The sequence below is a fragment of the Mus caroli genome, chromosome 10 (genome assembly GCF_900094665.2).
Source record: "Mus caroli chromosome 10, CAROLI_EIJ_v1.1, whole genome shotgun sequence".
Taxonomy (NCBI): Eukaryota; Metazoa; Chordata; class Mammalia; order Rodentia; family Muridae; genus Mus; species Mus caroli.
The window spans coordinates 82240269-82256212 of NC_034579.1; the positions used below are offsets into that span (position 1 = coordinate 82240269).

General features: G+C 46.4%; 1 protein-coding gene across 1 annotated transcript in view; it reads left to right on the forward strand.

Annotated features, from left to right (window-relative positions):
• Positions 1-15944, forward strand: part of Gnptab (N-acetylglucosamine-1-phosphate transferase subunits alpha and beta) — a 71272-nt gene that overhangs the window by 32856 nt on the left and 22472 nt on the right. The window contains exons 3-7 of the mRNA XM_021175070.2: positions 819-938; positions 1530-1571; positions 3106-3311; positions 8056-8120; positions 8357-8491. Coding sequence (XP_021030729.1) covers positions 819-938; positions 1530-1571; positions 3106-3311; positions 8056-8120; positions 8357-8491 — 568 coding nt within the window. The remainder of the gene's footprint in view (positions 1-818; positions 939-1529; positions 1572-3105; positions 3312-8055; positions 8121-8356; positions 8492-15944) is intronic.

Consider the following 15944-nt stretch of genomic DNA (forward strand, 5'->3'; position numbering starts at 1 on the left):
TACCCCTATCTCCCCCACCTACCCCTATTCCCCATCCACCTACCCCTATCCCCCACCCCACCCCCACACCTGATGATCACTTCCTGCTCAAACAGAACTCAAGGCCTCTAAGGAGCTCCTTTTGTCTCCCCCATTAATCTTTATTGCCCACGTCATTGTGTGTGCATGATGGTGGGGTGGCATGCCACGGGGCGGGGCGTGTGTGGATGTCAGAGGATAACTCTTTCCTTACCCGTCCAGGGATCAAACTCAGGTCTTAGGTTTGTGCAGCAAACACTCTGAATTCACCAAGCCATCTTGCTAGCCCTGAAAATAATCTTTAAAAAGGAAGGATATCAACCTCTTTAAGGGTGGCTGTGAGGATCGAATGGTTTCACAAAGTTTCTAAGGTAATGAAGCTCACAGAGATGGTATTGGTATTTGATAGACACTTCTCCGCCTGCAGTGGCCCAGGAAAGCACACAGTTCTGTCACCTTTTTATTGATTTTCTTTGATGATGTCTAATTTTAAACTCTGTTGTTTGTTTGTTTGTTTATTGTTTTTTAAAGACGGGGTTTCTCTGTGTGGCCCTGGCTGTCCTGGAATTCACTCTATAGACCAGGCTGTCCTTGAACTCAGATCAGCCTCCCTCTGCCTCCCGAGTGCTGGGATCAAATGCATGCACCCTCCCCCTCCAGGTTAAATTTAAACTCTTAAAAAGTTCTGTTAGACCCTTCCCCTCAAAATGTTCTGAAAAACCTGCAGTTAACCTGGAGGGCTGTGGGTCTGCCCTAGGCTCTGTCTGCCCATTAACCCGAGGGCTGTGGGTCTGCCCTAGGCTCTGTCTGCCCATGCCAATTGATGTGGTTTACACCTGGGTAAATGGCACTGACCTTGAACTGCTAAAGGAGCTACAGCAGGTCCGAGAGCACATGGAGGAAGAGCAGAGAGCCATGCGGTGAGTCACTGTAAGAAGTAGCCCACAACTGATGCATGGGGGCTGGGGGTGGCAGGCGGGGGGTGGTACATCAGAGATGGGCAGGGTGACTACTCCAAGCTGGGTAACGACTTTCGTCTGGAAGATTTGCTAAGAGTGTCCCCACTATTTATAAACATCACCAGTAAACTCCAGTTGCAGGTCATTTGCACCATATACTGCAACGACTTCTCTGTCCCCTGGTGTAAGACGATGCCAGTCCATAAAATGACTGGTAGCCCCATTCTATGGTTTATAAGTAAAACACCCAGGTGGCATTTAAATGAGCTTTATTGGTTACCGTTTGAGGTACAGGGTTATTGATAGCCTTTCATCCCTATCTACTCAGCAGCTGTGGAATTAGTTTGTGGCCTGAAGTCCCGGTGCTAAGAGATGAGCACTTCATACGATTTGTTTATGTTTTCGGTGCCCTAAGCATTGTGACACTTCCCATTGGCACATGAGTTCCAGTGAAGCCACCAAGCAAGTGACTGTTGTAAAGTCTCCCCTGTTCACAGTTGGGGGCCGCACTAGCTGAGGCGTGTGTAACAAGCCAACTTTGCTCTTTACTAGGGAAACCCTCGGGAAGAACACAACTGAACCGACCAAGAAGAGGTGAGCATTTTGGTTTTTTTCCTCAGGAATGAAGCTTAGAGAGATGAAGTGTCAGGATTACCGCTCGCAGGCATGCACTGTTTTAGACTGAAGCGTCTGCTCAAGGGCAGCCCCTCCCCTGCTATTTTGACACCTCATTAAGTGCACCCATTAGAGAGAATTGGCAGTGCTCTACTCTGTGACTGACTGGGCACTCATGGGGTTTGTGTTCTGGTCGGCCGAGTCCGGCTTGGTTTTGGCAAGGCCAGAGTACTCATTTATCTGTCTTGATGCATTGTTCTCTGGGCCTCTTTAACCTAATTACACCCCATGTTTTACTGACAAATTTATGCTCACCATTTATTTGTACACTTATAATCCCTCCTTATCCATGGAAGCTGTCAGGCTGTATATATTTTTAAGGACCTGGAAGGGGATTTATCCCAATGACAAGAACCAGATACATCTCTGTTGCTAAAATATTGACTTAAATCATTCGTGGCTCTGCAGCTACACTCAGCTCTCAGCTGTCAGTCATACTTCATGGCCCAAGGTCTCCTGCTCTTTAATTCCTATGTCGATGCAATATTTTTCTACTTCATGCCTCTCAGGATGTTGGGCAGTCTTGTTATAAGTATACATATTTGTGTGGTAAGTATATGATATGATATATATATATATATATATATATATATATATCCACATTCTGTCCCTAAAGAACTATGAGGTCACAGATGTTTGAGAGGGACAGATTTCCAGTGCGTAGATTAACTCTGAGTCATCACTTTCGAGGGTGCTGATTAAGCCATCGCGGTGACAGTCGCTACCTCTTGCATTCTTGTTACTCGCCGAGGAGGTTGGGCAATTTTGTCCAACACTGTTCTAGTTGTGGTTGCTTCTATTTGCGTAGTTTTTAAAAGAATTTCTTTAATGCAGATAGAAAAACCCCTACGTGTTCATGTTAGAGCCACATTATTGTATCAGTGTAGTGTCCAGTGTAGTTCATATTGGTCTAGTTGGGGTGGGTAATACCATGTCACATCCAGACTCTCTTTCCTAATATGCTATCAACAGCCTTCAATGGACTACAAATATATTTTTTAATGGTAATACGGAAGTAATCAATTTCTTATGGATTTTTGAGGTAGTCAACTTTGTTGGCAAACTTACTTTGTCTCTCTCTCTCTCTCTCTCTCTCTCTCTCTCTCTCTCTCTCTCTCTCTGTCTTTGAGACCTGGTTTCACTATGTGTTCCAAAGTCGCCTAGAATTTATAATTGGTCCTCTTGTCTTATCCTTCAAGTAGGAGTCATGATACATACCTGGTACTCTTATAATCATTAGATGTTTGAAAACAGGATCTAAAATGTATATTATTATTATTATTATTATTATTATTAATTATTATTCCATCCTTACTAACAAAACTTTTTTACATTCTTGAGTAACGAATTTAGTGAGGTATGATTTTATATAGGCTGTGGGGTTTTTAAACCCTGCCTCATTGAGCAGTGGGCACAAGCTCTCCCTTGTCTGAAGTGCTGTTTGTTTCTGCAGTGAGAAGCAGCTGGAATGTCTGCTGACGCACTGCATTAAGGTGCCCATGCTTGTTCTGGACCCGCCCCTGCCAGCCAACTGCACCCTGAAGGACCTGCCAACCCTTTATCCATCTTTCCATGCTGCCAGCGACATGTTCAATGTTGCGAAACCAAAAAATCCATCTACTAATGTCTCCGTTGTCGTTTTTGACACTACTAAGGATGGTAAGAGGTTTTTCCTATTTTTTTAAAAGAAATATTTATTATTTTGTGTGTATGAATGTTTTGTCTCCACATATGAGGTATGTACATCTCACGCCTGGATGAGGCTGTTGGATCTTCTGGAACTGGAGCTATAGAGAGTTGTGATCTGCCATGTGGGTCTTAGAATCTGAACCCAGGTCCTCCAGAAGAGCAACAAGTCCTCTTGACTGCTGAGCTATCTCTCTGTCTATTTTATTTTTATTATTATTTTTAGAAGTTTTGTTGTTGGGGTCAGGGTCATTCTATTATATAGCCCTGGCTGTCCTGGAACTCACTGTATAGACCAGATTGACCTTGAACTCACCGAGATCCACCTGCCTCTACCTCCTGAGTGCTGAGATTAAAGGTGTGTCCCACCATGCCCACTGGGTGCATTTTTAAACCAGGTTATCATTGACGTTCAGAATAATAAAATTCTGAATGAAACACATGATTCTGTAAGAAATGCTCGATAAGCTAAAAATGTCCAGAGAAACACCAAAGAGCCATTATCATATTGTGTTGTAAGCGGTCAACATCTCAGAAAAGGACTACACAGCATTTCCTTCATGTAAACACATCGTACCTGTGAGGTATCTCAGACACTGTGAGAACCTTCCATCTGGTACTCCGATAGTACCTCCTCCGGGCTCCAAGTCATTCTGGAGACTTTAAAAAGCCATAAAATATACGAGAACACATACTTTACTCAGAACATACCAGGCCGTCCACACTATATTCAGAAATGCTTGCTTTCTTTCTACTTCACACAGTGAAATCCAAGCTCCCAAAGGGATGGCACAGGACACAGGAACTTTGGAAGGTGCTCAGGGCGTGAAGGCTGGGCCTTCCGGAGCAGAACAGTAGTATAATGCAGACTCGAGACTCCAGCTCTTCCCCATGGGACGTTAATAAGATGTTACCTAACTGCCAATGGAAAGTGAGTCCTTCCTAGAGCCCAGCTGTGCTAAGCCCTGTTCTTGGCCTTGCTGCCTCGGACCTGTGAGACATCCCTACCTGCTCAGCAGCTCAGTTCCTAGCAGGAAGCTTCTGTGTCCCCATGCTGAGATGAGCTGCTGAGGCCTCGTGTGTCCCAGCTCCGGTCTCTCTTCTCTCCCAGTCTTCCTGTGCACTGGACATCTCTACCTGGAGACGCTGTTGGTTTTGCTTGGGTACCATGAAAGCTTGCAAGTTCTTTCCACGATACAGAGTACCATTGTGTCCACATCACACCTGCCAGCCCCACCTTTGTCTTTGCTTCTTTTTTTTTTTTAAAGATTTATTTATTATATGTAAATACACTGTAGCTGTCTTCAGACACTCCAAAAGAGGGTGCTAGATCTCGTTACGGATGGTTGTGAGCCACCATGTGGTTGCTGGGATTTGAACTCTGGACCTTCGGAAGAGCAGTCGGGTGCTCTTACCCACTGAGCCATCTCACCAGCCCGTCTTTGCTTCTTCCCTCATAAACTGATAACTAACCTCATCCTGTTAGTTGCTTTTGTGTTGCCAATGGTTCTTAGGGTCCCTCCCCTCTTCATTTCCTTCATAGACTCCTGTAACAGACACTGAGCTGTTCAGTGCGTAAAGTTCTCTACCTAGCACAAACTGGCAAATCTGAAAATCCTGATTTCACTCCCCCTTAGAAGACAGTTCTTTGGTAATATTGTATTTGCTTTTTTTTTTTTTTTTTTTTTTTTTTTTTTTTTTTTGGGGGGGGGGGCTTTTTTCAGACCAGGTTTCTCTGTGTAGCTCCGGCTGTCCTGGAACTCACTCTGTAGACCAGGCTGGCCTTGAACTCAGAAATCCGCCTGCCTCTGCCTCCCAAGTGCTGGGATTAAAGGTGTGTGCCACCACTGGCCCGACTGTATTTGCTTTTCATATGGGTTTAAACTCCTTCCTGTTCCTGGTATTGCTGTTTAGCTGTGCCCTTAATTCCCTGTAGTGAGAATTTCGGTTTCTTTTAAAACACAGAGCTATTATAAGAAGAAGTTTTCATTTTAACCCCAGGTGTGGGATTTGGGGCTGCTTCAGATTGTCCACAGCAGCTGGTTATGATTTGCCTCATGCTCTAGCAGGGGTGTGATTTTGCCAGCTGCAGATAGCTCCTGTGATTGTGTGACATTTGGAATTCTGGGGACTCTTCAGAGGGTATATAAATGCTAGGGCCCCAAGGGGCGAGGGAAGGGGGGTTGCTGCTTGATAATAGTCATGGTCTAAGAAGAAACAAAAAGAATAGATTCAGGAATCATTGTCTCCTACCTAGTGTCTAAAGGGTGGGATGAGGGTGGAGAAGGATGGAAGAAAAAAGAACCCACAAAGCAGCAAAAGACCAGCTACAATTAACACATAAGTGAATTACATACTTTGTAGAACATAATGCCACAGAGAGAAAATTAGCACAGTGGTCAGGAACGGGGACAAAGATCCTAATCTGAGTGGTGGTACAGGCTTCCTGAAGAGGATGAAGATGGTGGCGGGGGGGGGGGGCAACAGGACTGACTGGAGAATCAGGGAGGTAGAATAGCTATTGCAAAAGCCATTCCCACAGCAGGACCGTGGCTGCTGTGTCAGAGGGGCAGGGGGCCGCTGCGTGTTAGAGAAGATAAATGAGAGGAAGCAGGCAGAAGATGGGCGTGGAGAATTGGGGCTAGGGGAGAGGGTGGTAGCCACATGGAAGCCAGAGTTTTTAATCCATAGCAGGTTAGTGGGTTGTTGGAGCAATTGCCTCTTTGTTTTGTTTTTGTTTTTGTTTTTGTTTTTGTTTGTTTGTTTTTGGTTTTTCGAGACAGGGTTTCTCTGTAAAGTCCTGGCTGTCCTGGAACTCGTTTTGTAGACCAGGCTGGCCTTGAACTCAGAAATTCGCCTGCCTCTGCCTCCCAAGTGCTGGGATTAAAGGCCTGTGCCACCGCACCCGGCCTCATTTTCCATACTAACCAGTTTGCTGTGTGTAGTGACTACAAACTGAGAAGGGACAAAAAGTGTCACAATCCAGGCCAGAGTGAGTGTGCCCCAGACAGAAGTGCATGGGAAGATGGGAAGATAGGAGTGTTTGCTTATGGCCCGTTTTGAAGGCCAGCCCACCTAGGTTTCTTGGTCAATAGCTCTTGTGGTCGTTTGTAGAACTGGCCTATGGTGCTCACTTAGAGTGTACCTTTGTAAAAGCTACATTTTGCTACATTTGATGCATTGCTCTAAGCAGCCACAAATTTGGAGAGTTGTTAGTCTGTTATCTAGGATAAGAAATCTCATTGGCCTGTGGTGGTGCACACCTTTAAGTCCCAGCACTGGAGAAGTAGAGGCAGGTGAATCTTTGTGTCTACAGAGGGCATTCCAGGACAGCCAGGGCTATAATGAGAAAACCTGTCTCAAACAAAGAAACAAAACCCTGTCAGCTTTGTCTGCGCATTTCACAGACACTTCCCTTTTCTTTTCAAAACTTTGGTATGGTGTCCTGGAGACAAGAACCACAGCAAAGCTCTCAAGCATTGGCTATGGCTGTGTGATTCATATCCTTCAGTCAGAATGGGTCAGGCCATGCTCTCCCCTGCTGAGTATTCAGCCTGTGTGTCTCTTAGAAACAGGAAGGTGATGTGAGGACGTTGTGTGGACTTCACATGAACGTTGTGTTACACATACCAGACCTATTATAATTCTCCAACTTACCAGGGTATCGCCCTCTATATCTGTGGAGACAGAGTTACAAATTATTTAAAAGTTAGAGTCACTCCTAACGGCCAGTGTTGCTGCTTTTAGGGGTGGGGTTGTTGTTGGCGAGGTGGTGGTCTTTGGAGATCAGATACTGCTGTATAGCCCTGGCTGGTCTGGTGTTCACTGTATATAAGCTGGTATTGAACTTGTGACAGTCCTCCTGCATCAGCTTTGTGAGGCTACAAGAGTGAACACCATTTCCGCCTGTTTTACCACTGCCTTCACTTCAGCATTCCCAGGGCCTTGTGCACTAAGCAGGTGCTCTCCTCTCTGGTCAGCTACAGCCCAGCCCGGCACGGCTCTGTTTCTGGGGTATGCTTGAGGCTCTCATCCAGCGTGGCTGTCCATCTCCCCAGGCTGCAGTTTGTAGGACCTGCCTCATTTGTCCCTCATCCGAATCAGAGCCCCCACCCTGAGATTCCATGCTGGATGTCAGCGGCACCTTGGCTGGGTCTCCTGTTCACTCTTTTTCATACTCCTCCTGCAGTTGAGTGCCCACCAGCCCAGCCCTGCTCCACCTGATGAATGTAAGACGTTCATTGTGGGAAAGCCATTTCTTAAAGGAGTGTGGGCCATAGGTGGCTGCTTGCTCTTGTGGAAATGCCTCTGCCTGTTCAAGTGCGGCCGCTCTTACTTGCTAGTAGTGACATTCCCAGAGGTCATGCTGTAGTCCGACCATGTTTTCTCTTCTCATGCAGGTTTGCTTAGACCTGAGATTTTCCTATCATCCCCTCATCACTTCTTCCTTGCAGTTTAGCCTGTTTCTACAGAGCACTCCACGTTTCTATGGCCTGCATACATCTCTTGGCAATGCAGAGTTTAATGTTTAGTTGTACCCTGCTTTCCAGTGTGCCTCCTTTGTTGAATGTGATGGCTTTTAGCTTCCTAACGACTTTCTTGAACCCATGTATTATGCTAATTGCTAGCTCCCAAGATGCTCTGTATAGCACTCTACCAGAGAGTCTAGATGAGTATCTATCTACTAAACGTATGCTGCTTGTGTTGTTCGTTGTAGTGGAAGACGCTCATGCTGGACCGTTTAAGGGAGGCAGCAAGCAGACGGTTTGGAGAGCCTACTTGGTACGTCCTTTGAACTCTAGTTGTTCTTTTGCACTGGGCCAGAATAAAAGTATGAGTGACAGAGACCTCGAGTCTTGCTGTGTAGTCCCAGCTGGCCTTGAACTTGCAGTCTTCCCACCTCCACCTCGGGCATGCTGGGACTGCAGTCCTGTGCCAGAGGCACACCAGCTTCTCCCCTGTGAGTTTCCCCCAGCTCCATGATACGGACGGTGAGTGCAACCTTCTTTTTGTTCTAGACAACAGATAAAGAAGCCCCGGGCTTAGTGCTGATGCAAGACTTGGCATTCCTGAGTGGATTCCCACCGACCTTCAAGGAGACGAGTCAGCTGAAGACAAAGCTGCCAGAAAAGCTTTCCTCTAAAATACAGCTGGTAAGACAGAAAAGGAGCCACCGGCATGGCACCTCTTATTTCATGCAAGTTTAGCCAACAGTCATAAAGGGGGAAGAGCAACTGCCCCGTCTCGGTGTGTCCTCAGAAGTAGATCTGTGAGGAAGAGCCTCCCTCACTGCTTCCAGCAATCCTCCTGCCTCAGCATCTCAGGTGCTGGTATTACAGACTCGCACCTTCAAACTAAGCTCTGAAATTACTATTTTTGTAATTTATCACTCACATTTTTCTTACTCTGTGTGTGTTGTGTGTGTGTTTGTGTGTCTCTGTATGTGTGTGTCTGTGTTGCATGTCTATGTGTGGGTATGTTGGGGAAGTCATAGAAGTAGTTAGAACTCTAACACGCACATCTATGAAAGCTTTCATTCATAAAGGGGTTGTAGATATGTATAATGTTTGAAAATATGAAATTCTGATTAATAGCAAATCCAGCCACCAATGTATTTAAGATATAAGTGTATTTCTTAGCCATCAGCCCTGACCATTCTTTCTCTGAGGATCGACTTTGGTTGGCTCGTGACCTTTTCCTGAACATTTCTTTTTCTTTTTTTTTTTTTTAAAGATTTATTCATTTAATATATATAAGTACACTGTAGCTGTCTTCAGACACTCCAGAAGAGGGAGTCAGATCTTGTTACAGATGGTTGTGAGCCACCATGTGGTTGCTGGGATTTGAACTCAGGACCTCCGGAAGAGCAGTCGGTGCTCTTACCCACTGAGCCATCTCCCCAGCCCCTTCCTGAACATTTCTTATTCTCTGAATCATCTGCCTGGGACAGTCCGTGTGGGTGTTTTCTTGATGACCTTACGACACGTTGTTGTAGCACATTCCGGGGTGGGGGTGAACACAGCATCTTTTGTCTTAGAGGAGCAGGCGTACAGTCCTTGCCTCTGGAATGGTTGAGATCTGGCTCTCTCATGTTTTTACCATTTAACAAAAATTGTGAGGGGCTGGAGAAGGTGGGGGTGGCGGAAAGGGAGTAGCGAGTTCTTTCTCAGTTCTTGCATTAGTCATTCCATCCATCCAGAGATCCCTGTAACTTTTTCCTCCTTCCCTGGCTTCGATGGGTTAAGGTGCTTTGTGTTATGTCGGTGAGAAAACCACTGTGTAAATGATGTCGTTTTTCTCTGTTCCCATCTTCCCCATAGCTAGCTAGCTTTGTCCCTTAGTTTGTTTCCCCCTCCTCCTTTCCCTCCTCCCCTTTTCTTCATCCTCATTTTTGTTTGGGGCAGGTCTCACTCTGTAATCCTGACTGGCCTGCAACTTGCTATGTAGACTAGGCTGTCCTCAAAATTTGTAACCTTCCTGCCTCTGCTTCTTCTTGGTGCTCCACTGTGCCCAGCTGTCCCCCTGTAGCCTTTCTTCGTCTGACATTGGAACAGTTCCAGAAGTGCAATCAGTTAGCATGCAGTACTTGTATGGACCGGAATAGCACGAAGCTGTGTTTGGGTTGTATTTGTGGTTAATCTTCAGTTATCCTAAAATAGATGCCGCATTTCCTCCTTCCCGTGAGGTACTTTCAGTACTGATTTGAGCAGTTGAAACCATAGACAGATTAGCTTTCATTTCAGTCAAACTTTATTTGGCTTTGGCTGAGTCGCTAACATCAGAATGACAGATAAATTACATCGGTCCTTTCCATTGCCGGCTCATCTCCCTTATATGGGAAGAATGACGTTCCCGATTCTGTTTCTGTAAGTCCACATTAATCAAAAATTTAAAAGCAATTAGGAATTTATTTTGTCTTAAACGTGTGTGGATATTTTCACAGCCTGCTGTGCTGGCCCGCTCATGTGTGCTGTCAACACCTGACATGCCTGTTGGTGACCGGTGTGTACTGACATAGATAACAGTTCCGAACAGTGGTAGGCTCTGCCAGCTGCTGCTCTGTGGTGTGTGCAGCTGGATGTAAGGTATAGCGGTGACTTGAGTTTGGAGAAATGGAGAACCAGGAGGAATAGATGAGGGCGCATTTGAGTTCAGTTTTTCACGTCTGCGTCTGTTAGGGGAAAGTGCGGGCAACGCTTGCTCCCAAGAGTGTGTGTATATGTGTGTACAGGAGTAGGTGCGTGGGAGGCCAGAGGTTGGTGTCAGGTGTCCTCCTTGGTTATTCTCCCCCTGATGAGCCGGAGTCTCTCATTGAATGTTTGGCCTCAGCAGTTGGCCAAGTTGCCTGACCAGTGAGCTCTAGGGAATCTGTCTCCTTTCCCACAACCAAGCACTGGGCTTACAGGCCTGCCCTGCTCATACATGAGTTCTGGGAACCAGAACTCAGGTCCTTATACTTTTATGCAGCCACTTCCCAGCCTCTGGCCCTTCCATTCTTCCCGTGGGTTCGGCCTTCTGGTTCTGTTATACACCTTCTGAGAACGGTGGTTCCTGTCATCGGTTCCCAGTCTATCTAGATGGTTTTTATCAAATACCTCCTGCATGCCAGGGAGTATGTGAGAGCGAACACAGGGAATTAAGACATTTCCTTGGGACATGAACACACTTCCACTATAGCAGTGCCCAAGGATGCCTGGGTTTAGTCAAGGTAGGAGTTAAATGGGCTTTACGGCTTAGCTGAGTCCTCAACAGAGCCGCTGTTTCTGGGTTGAGAAGGGAGTGCTCTGAGAATAACCTGGACAAAATGTTGGGGGCTGGGAAGTAGGTAGTGTGTCTGGGGAGTTCCTAAAGGCAGACTGCCACAGGCTTCCTTAGGGATGGCTGGGTAGATGGGCAAGGCAAGGTTGCAAGTTACCCTCTGATTCTCACATGCATGCTCTTGTGTTTATACATCCTCACACACATGCACACACATATGCACCACATGCACGCGCATGCACACGCACGGACTCCCACACCACAGAATAAAAAATAAATAAATGAAAAAGTTTAATCAGCAGTGATTGTATTAAGTTCCTGGAACCCACTGAACTAGAACTTGCCTGATGTGATCATCATTATACTAATGGGACCAATGTCACTCTGTCCTCATTACGCTTGTGCTCAACGAAAAACCCTTATCCTGAAGGCAGGGAGGGCCGGGACAGTAAGAAGACTATCTGGTGTGTTTCTGAGGCATACACCTTAGAGCAGGGACACGCGTGGCAGACCTCAGCACTGGATGGAGCCAGTTCAGTCCTGCAAGATCCTCCTGTCCAGGGGCCTCTGGCCAAGGGAGGCCAGCGTGGGACTGCTTCCTGGAGCATCTGAAAGATGCTCAGCTGGTATGTCGAGGAGCTGTTGGCGAGAAGGAAGGCTCAGGAGGAGGAGATAAACAGTGCAGAGGGGAGTGACAATGACAGTGTCTGCTCAGTTTAGTGTGACAAGCGAGGCACATGCCACACATGAGAGGGACGACCACAAGACACCGAGGGTTGCAACCTGAACAGCTCAATCACGCCACGCTCCTGTGTTCTTCCAGCAGGACTGTCCTGAGGCCTGTGGTTCAGGAGACAGGGAGGGAGGGCTCAGCCGTGCCCAGCAGACACCACAGGCTGCAGCTCAGAACATTCTCCTGTTCACCTCTGTACCTCCACACAAGGGCTGAGCGTCAGTCTTATAGGACACTCACAGGATGCAGGCCTTGGACCAGAGCGAAGGCCTGCCCTTCTGTGGTGATCCGCCCCCAGTGAGGTGATATAGGCATAAGCCCTCACCGTTGTATGTCCTGTCAAAGTGTGCTTTTATAGCTCTGAGGGGAGGACGGGGACTAGAGAGTAGGTTTTACTAAGATAATGGATCGGAATTCCTACAAGCCTTGTGACCGCTCTCGCCCTGTACATCACACTACCCCCTGTCAGGTTTTCTGTTCTGAGAAACCTGGAGGTGAGTCTTCTTATCATTCCCATTCCCTACGGATTTAGCAGTAGAATTTTTAGATGTGACAAATACAGGCTTGCTCTCTTGATAAATTACCTATCATCTTTATTTTCACTTCACCTCATGTCCTTCTGTGGTTTTAGACATTTTTCACTCACAGTGGGGCTTTTCCATTTTCTTTGGGTTTGGTTGTGTTCTATTCCTTACGTGTGAGGATTGTTCGGGAAATCATCCCAGAGCTCACAAGGAAATGCTCACAGTAAGTGTAATTGAGCGAGGGTGGTTGCTGCGCAGGTATGCAGAGGTGGGGGATACATGCCCTGCCCTCGAGTATTTAAATCGTGTTTGGAAGGACAGGACTTACACACAAGGTACTTGGGAGCGCATGAATAACTGAATAGACTGCCACAGAGTTGTCCTCTTATGATTTGGATAGAAATGTACCCCAGAGGTGCCTGTGTTTGAACACCCGAGTCCCAGATGGTGGCACTATTTTGAGTGGTTGCAAACCCTTTGGGTCCTAACTGGCTGAAGTGCATCACCAGGGAACTTATAGGCCACCCTGAGTTTACAGGCCAGGCCTGTTTCCTGGTCTGTTTCTGCCTCCAAGTCTGCTGAGGTGTGAACAGGTAACCTGTTCCTGCCATCAGTCTTTCTGCACCGTGATTGACAGCTCCAAATAGTGAACCAAAGTAAACCATTCCTCCCTTAAGTCGTCTCAGTCAGGGATTGTGGCACAGTGAAACAAAAAAACAGCCAGGGCATATGTGGGAATAGGGAAGGTCTGTGTGGGTCAGAGACATGGGGGTGTTTTCAGACTTGATGCTAGTTCACCGGAGCCTAGGTAGCCTAGTGATCAGGCAGGAAGGACAGGTACTGTTGCCTAGCGACTCACCTGTATTCCACCCTCAGAATTCTATTCCGGAGCCGGGCAGTGGTGGTGCATGCCTTTAATCCCAGCACTTGGGAGGCAGAGGCAGATAGATTTCTGAGTTCGAGGCCAACCTGGTCTACAGAGTGAGTTCCAGGACAGCCAGAGCTACACAAAAAAAAAAAAACCCTGTCTTGAAAGAAAAAAAAAAAATTCTGTCCTGGACCTGTTTAAGGTCACCAAAAGTTGTGCTGCCAGTTAAACACCTCTAATCTGAAGATCCAAAGTCTAAGATGCTCCATACATCCTAAGTGCCAGCATGACACCACAAGTGTAAAATGAGGTGTATATCCTCATATGAAACTGTGTTTCATGTACAGAGTTATTTAAAACATGTTAAATTATCTTTGGGCTGTATGTGTACGGTATTTCATATTTAGGCTTGAGTTTTATCCCCCAAATAGTTCATCATACATATATGTAAATATTTGATTCCTCTCCTCTCCTCTCCTCTCCTCTCCTCTCCTCTCTTCTTTTTTATGAGATAGGGTCTCACTATGTAACCCTAGCTAGCATAGGACTTGTTCTATAGACCAGGCTAAGCCTCAACTGCAAGATCTTTCTGCCTCCTGAATGATGGGATGAAGGGTGTGTTCAGTCCTGCCAGTCCTGAAACAAAATAGACACAATGTGGAGCCTGCCTTTAATCCCAGCACTCAGGAGGCAGAGGCATGGGGATCTCGAGGCCTCCATAGCAAGTTCCAGGCCATAAGACTCTCACTCAAAAAACACACTGAACAAAGTAAAACAGCGACTCTTAGCACTAGGACCCTAGAGTCCAAAGCACTTCAGCGACTTCCATGAAAATATCCCGCGCACTCGGCTTTTAATGCTTATCCTTCTCCTCTGTTTTATTCTCGAACAAATAGTCAGCAGATAGAGCAGCAATATGGACTAGCTTTAACTTTGGGACAGCCTTCAGGGCATCTCAAACCTTGCACCCTTGACGTACTAACTCACTAAACACTGCCAGTTTGTTTTTCTGTTAGCAGTAGCAGGAGGGTTTTTAATCCCAAGGACTTCTTTTTTTCCAACATATCTTTATTGTTCATTTGGAATTTCACATAATGCCCCCCAAGATCACACTCACTTCCCAGTCCTCCCAGGTCTGCCTGACCCCACTGTTGTGACCTCTTTCCCTCTCCTCCCCCCGCTCCACACCCCAGAAAAAAGCAACGAGGTCCAATTTGTGTTGCCCATTTACTCCCTGGAGCGGGGGTGGGGTGGGGGGTGTCAAACAGTTTTTCCTGACACTCACACCTGCCGGAAGCCATCACCGTGTAAAACTACACTTTAGCACCCCTGTCACAGTTGTTACAGGGTTCTCTTCAATGGCTTTCTGTCTAGGCTCTTACTTTTTGGGGGTGGAGGCTTTTGTGGGGGGGTAGGGTGGGAGTTGTCACAGAAACCTGTGCTTTCTCTTTCTCAGATGTGAGTCTTTAGTCCTCAACACTATGGCATAAGTAGACCTCCTAAAAAGACGTCCTAATAACTTGAAAACCAAATCAGCCAAATTTAAAAACAGGTTCTATCTTTTGAGTTCTGGGAGCTTTTTTTTTCAAGACAGGGTTTCTCTGTATAGCTCTGGCTGTCCTGGAACTCACTCTGTAAACCAGGCTGGCCTCAAACTCAGAAATCTGCCTGCCTCTGCCTCCCGAGTGCTGGGATTAAAGGCGTGCACCACCACGCCCGGCGAGTTCTGGGAGCTTTTAAAGAGCTGTTTGGGATGTATGTCTTACCAGATATCTTCAGGCATTCTTTGGGTTTGCTCGCTTCTGTACTGACAGTCCTACCTCAGTATGTGTCCTATGCTCACAAGATGTGTAGCAGTATCCGGGCTTCTGTTCTCTGTATCAGAGCCTTCTTAACCTTCCCACTCACAACCCCTTTGGCTGAGAAATTTTTACATGACTCTAGATGTACAGATATAGGATATAGATAATCAATTATAAGGAAACTTTGTTACTTACAGTGTGTGTGTGTGTGTGTGTGTGTGTGTGTGTGTGTGTGTGTGTGTCTATGTAAATGCTACAATGAGCATGTGTGGAGGTGACAACTTTCAGGAGTCAGTTCTGTCCACCATGTGTGTGGATCCTGAGAATCAAACTGAGCTCTGTGTGCCCCTGCCTGGTGCTGGAGTTAAAGGCATGTGCAACCATTGCCCAGCCTTCAGTGGTTTTCAGCTGAGGTTCCTCTCTCTCTCTCTCTCTCTCTCTCTCTCTCTCTCTCTCTCTCTCTCTTGCCATAAGTGCTAAGAATTCTTCCTAGAAATAGTGCAAATGGTAGAAGCATGTTTAGGGGTATTTCAGACATTTTTGAAGCTAAGAATATACCTCAGTAGGGTGGATGCCAGTATAGCCATACCAGAGTCCCAGGCTGAGTCCCTAGCACTGCCCAAAACAGATGATAGCATATGGAGAGGCCTGCAGTTCCAGCTCTGCAGAACTGGTGACCAGACAATCAGGAGTTTCAGCTAAGAATTCCATCTTTCATCAGAAACCACAGCTACTCAACTTTACCAGCAGCATGGCGTTTGCTACAAAAAATAAAATAAAATAAAATAAAATAAAATAAAATAAAATAAAATAAAATAAAATAAAAATATCCGGGCTGGTGAGATGGCTCAGTGGGTAAGAGCACCCGACTGCTCTTCCGAAGGTCCAGAGTTCAAATCCCAGCAACCACATGGTGGCTCA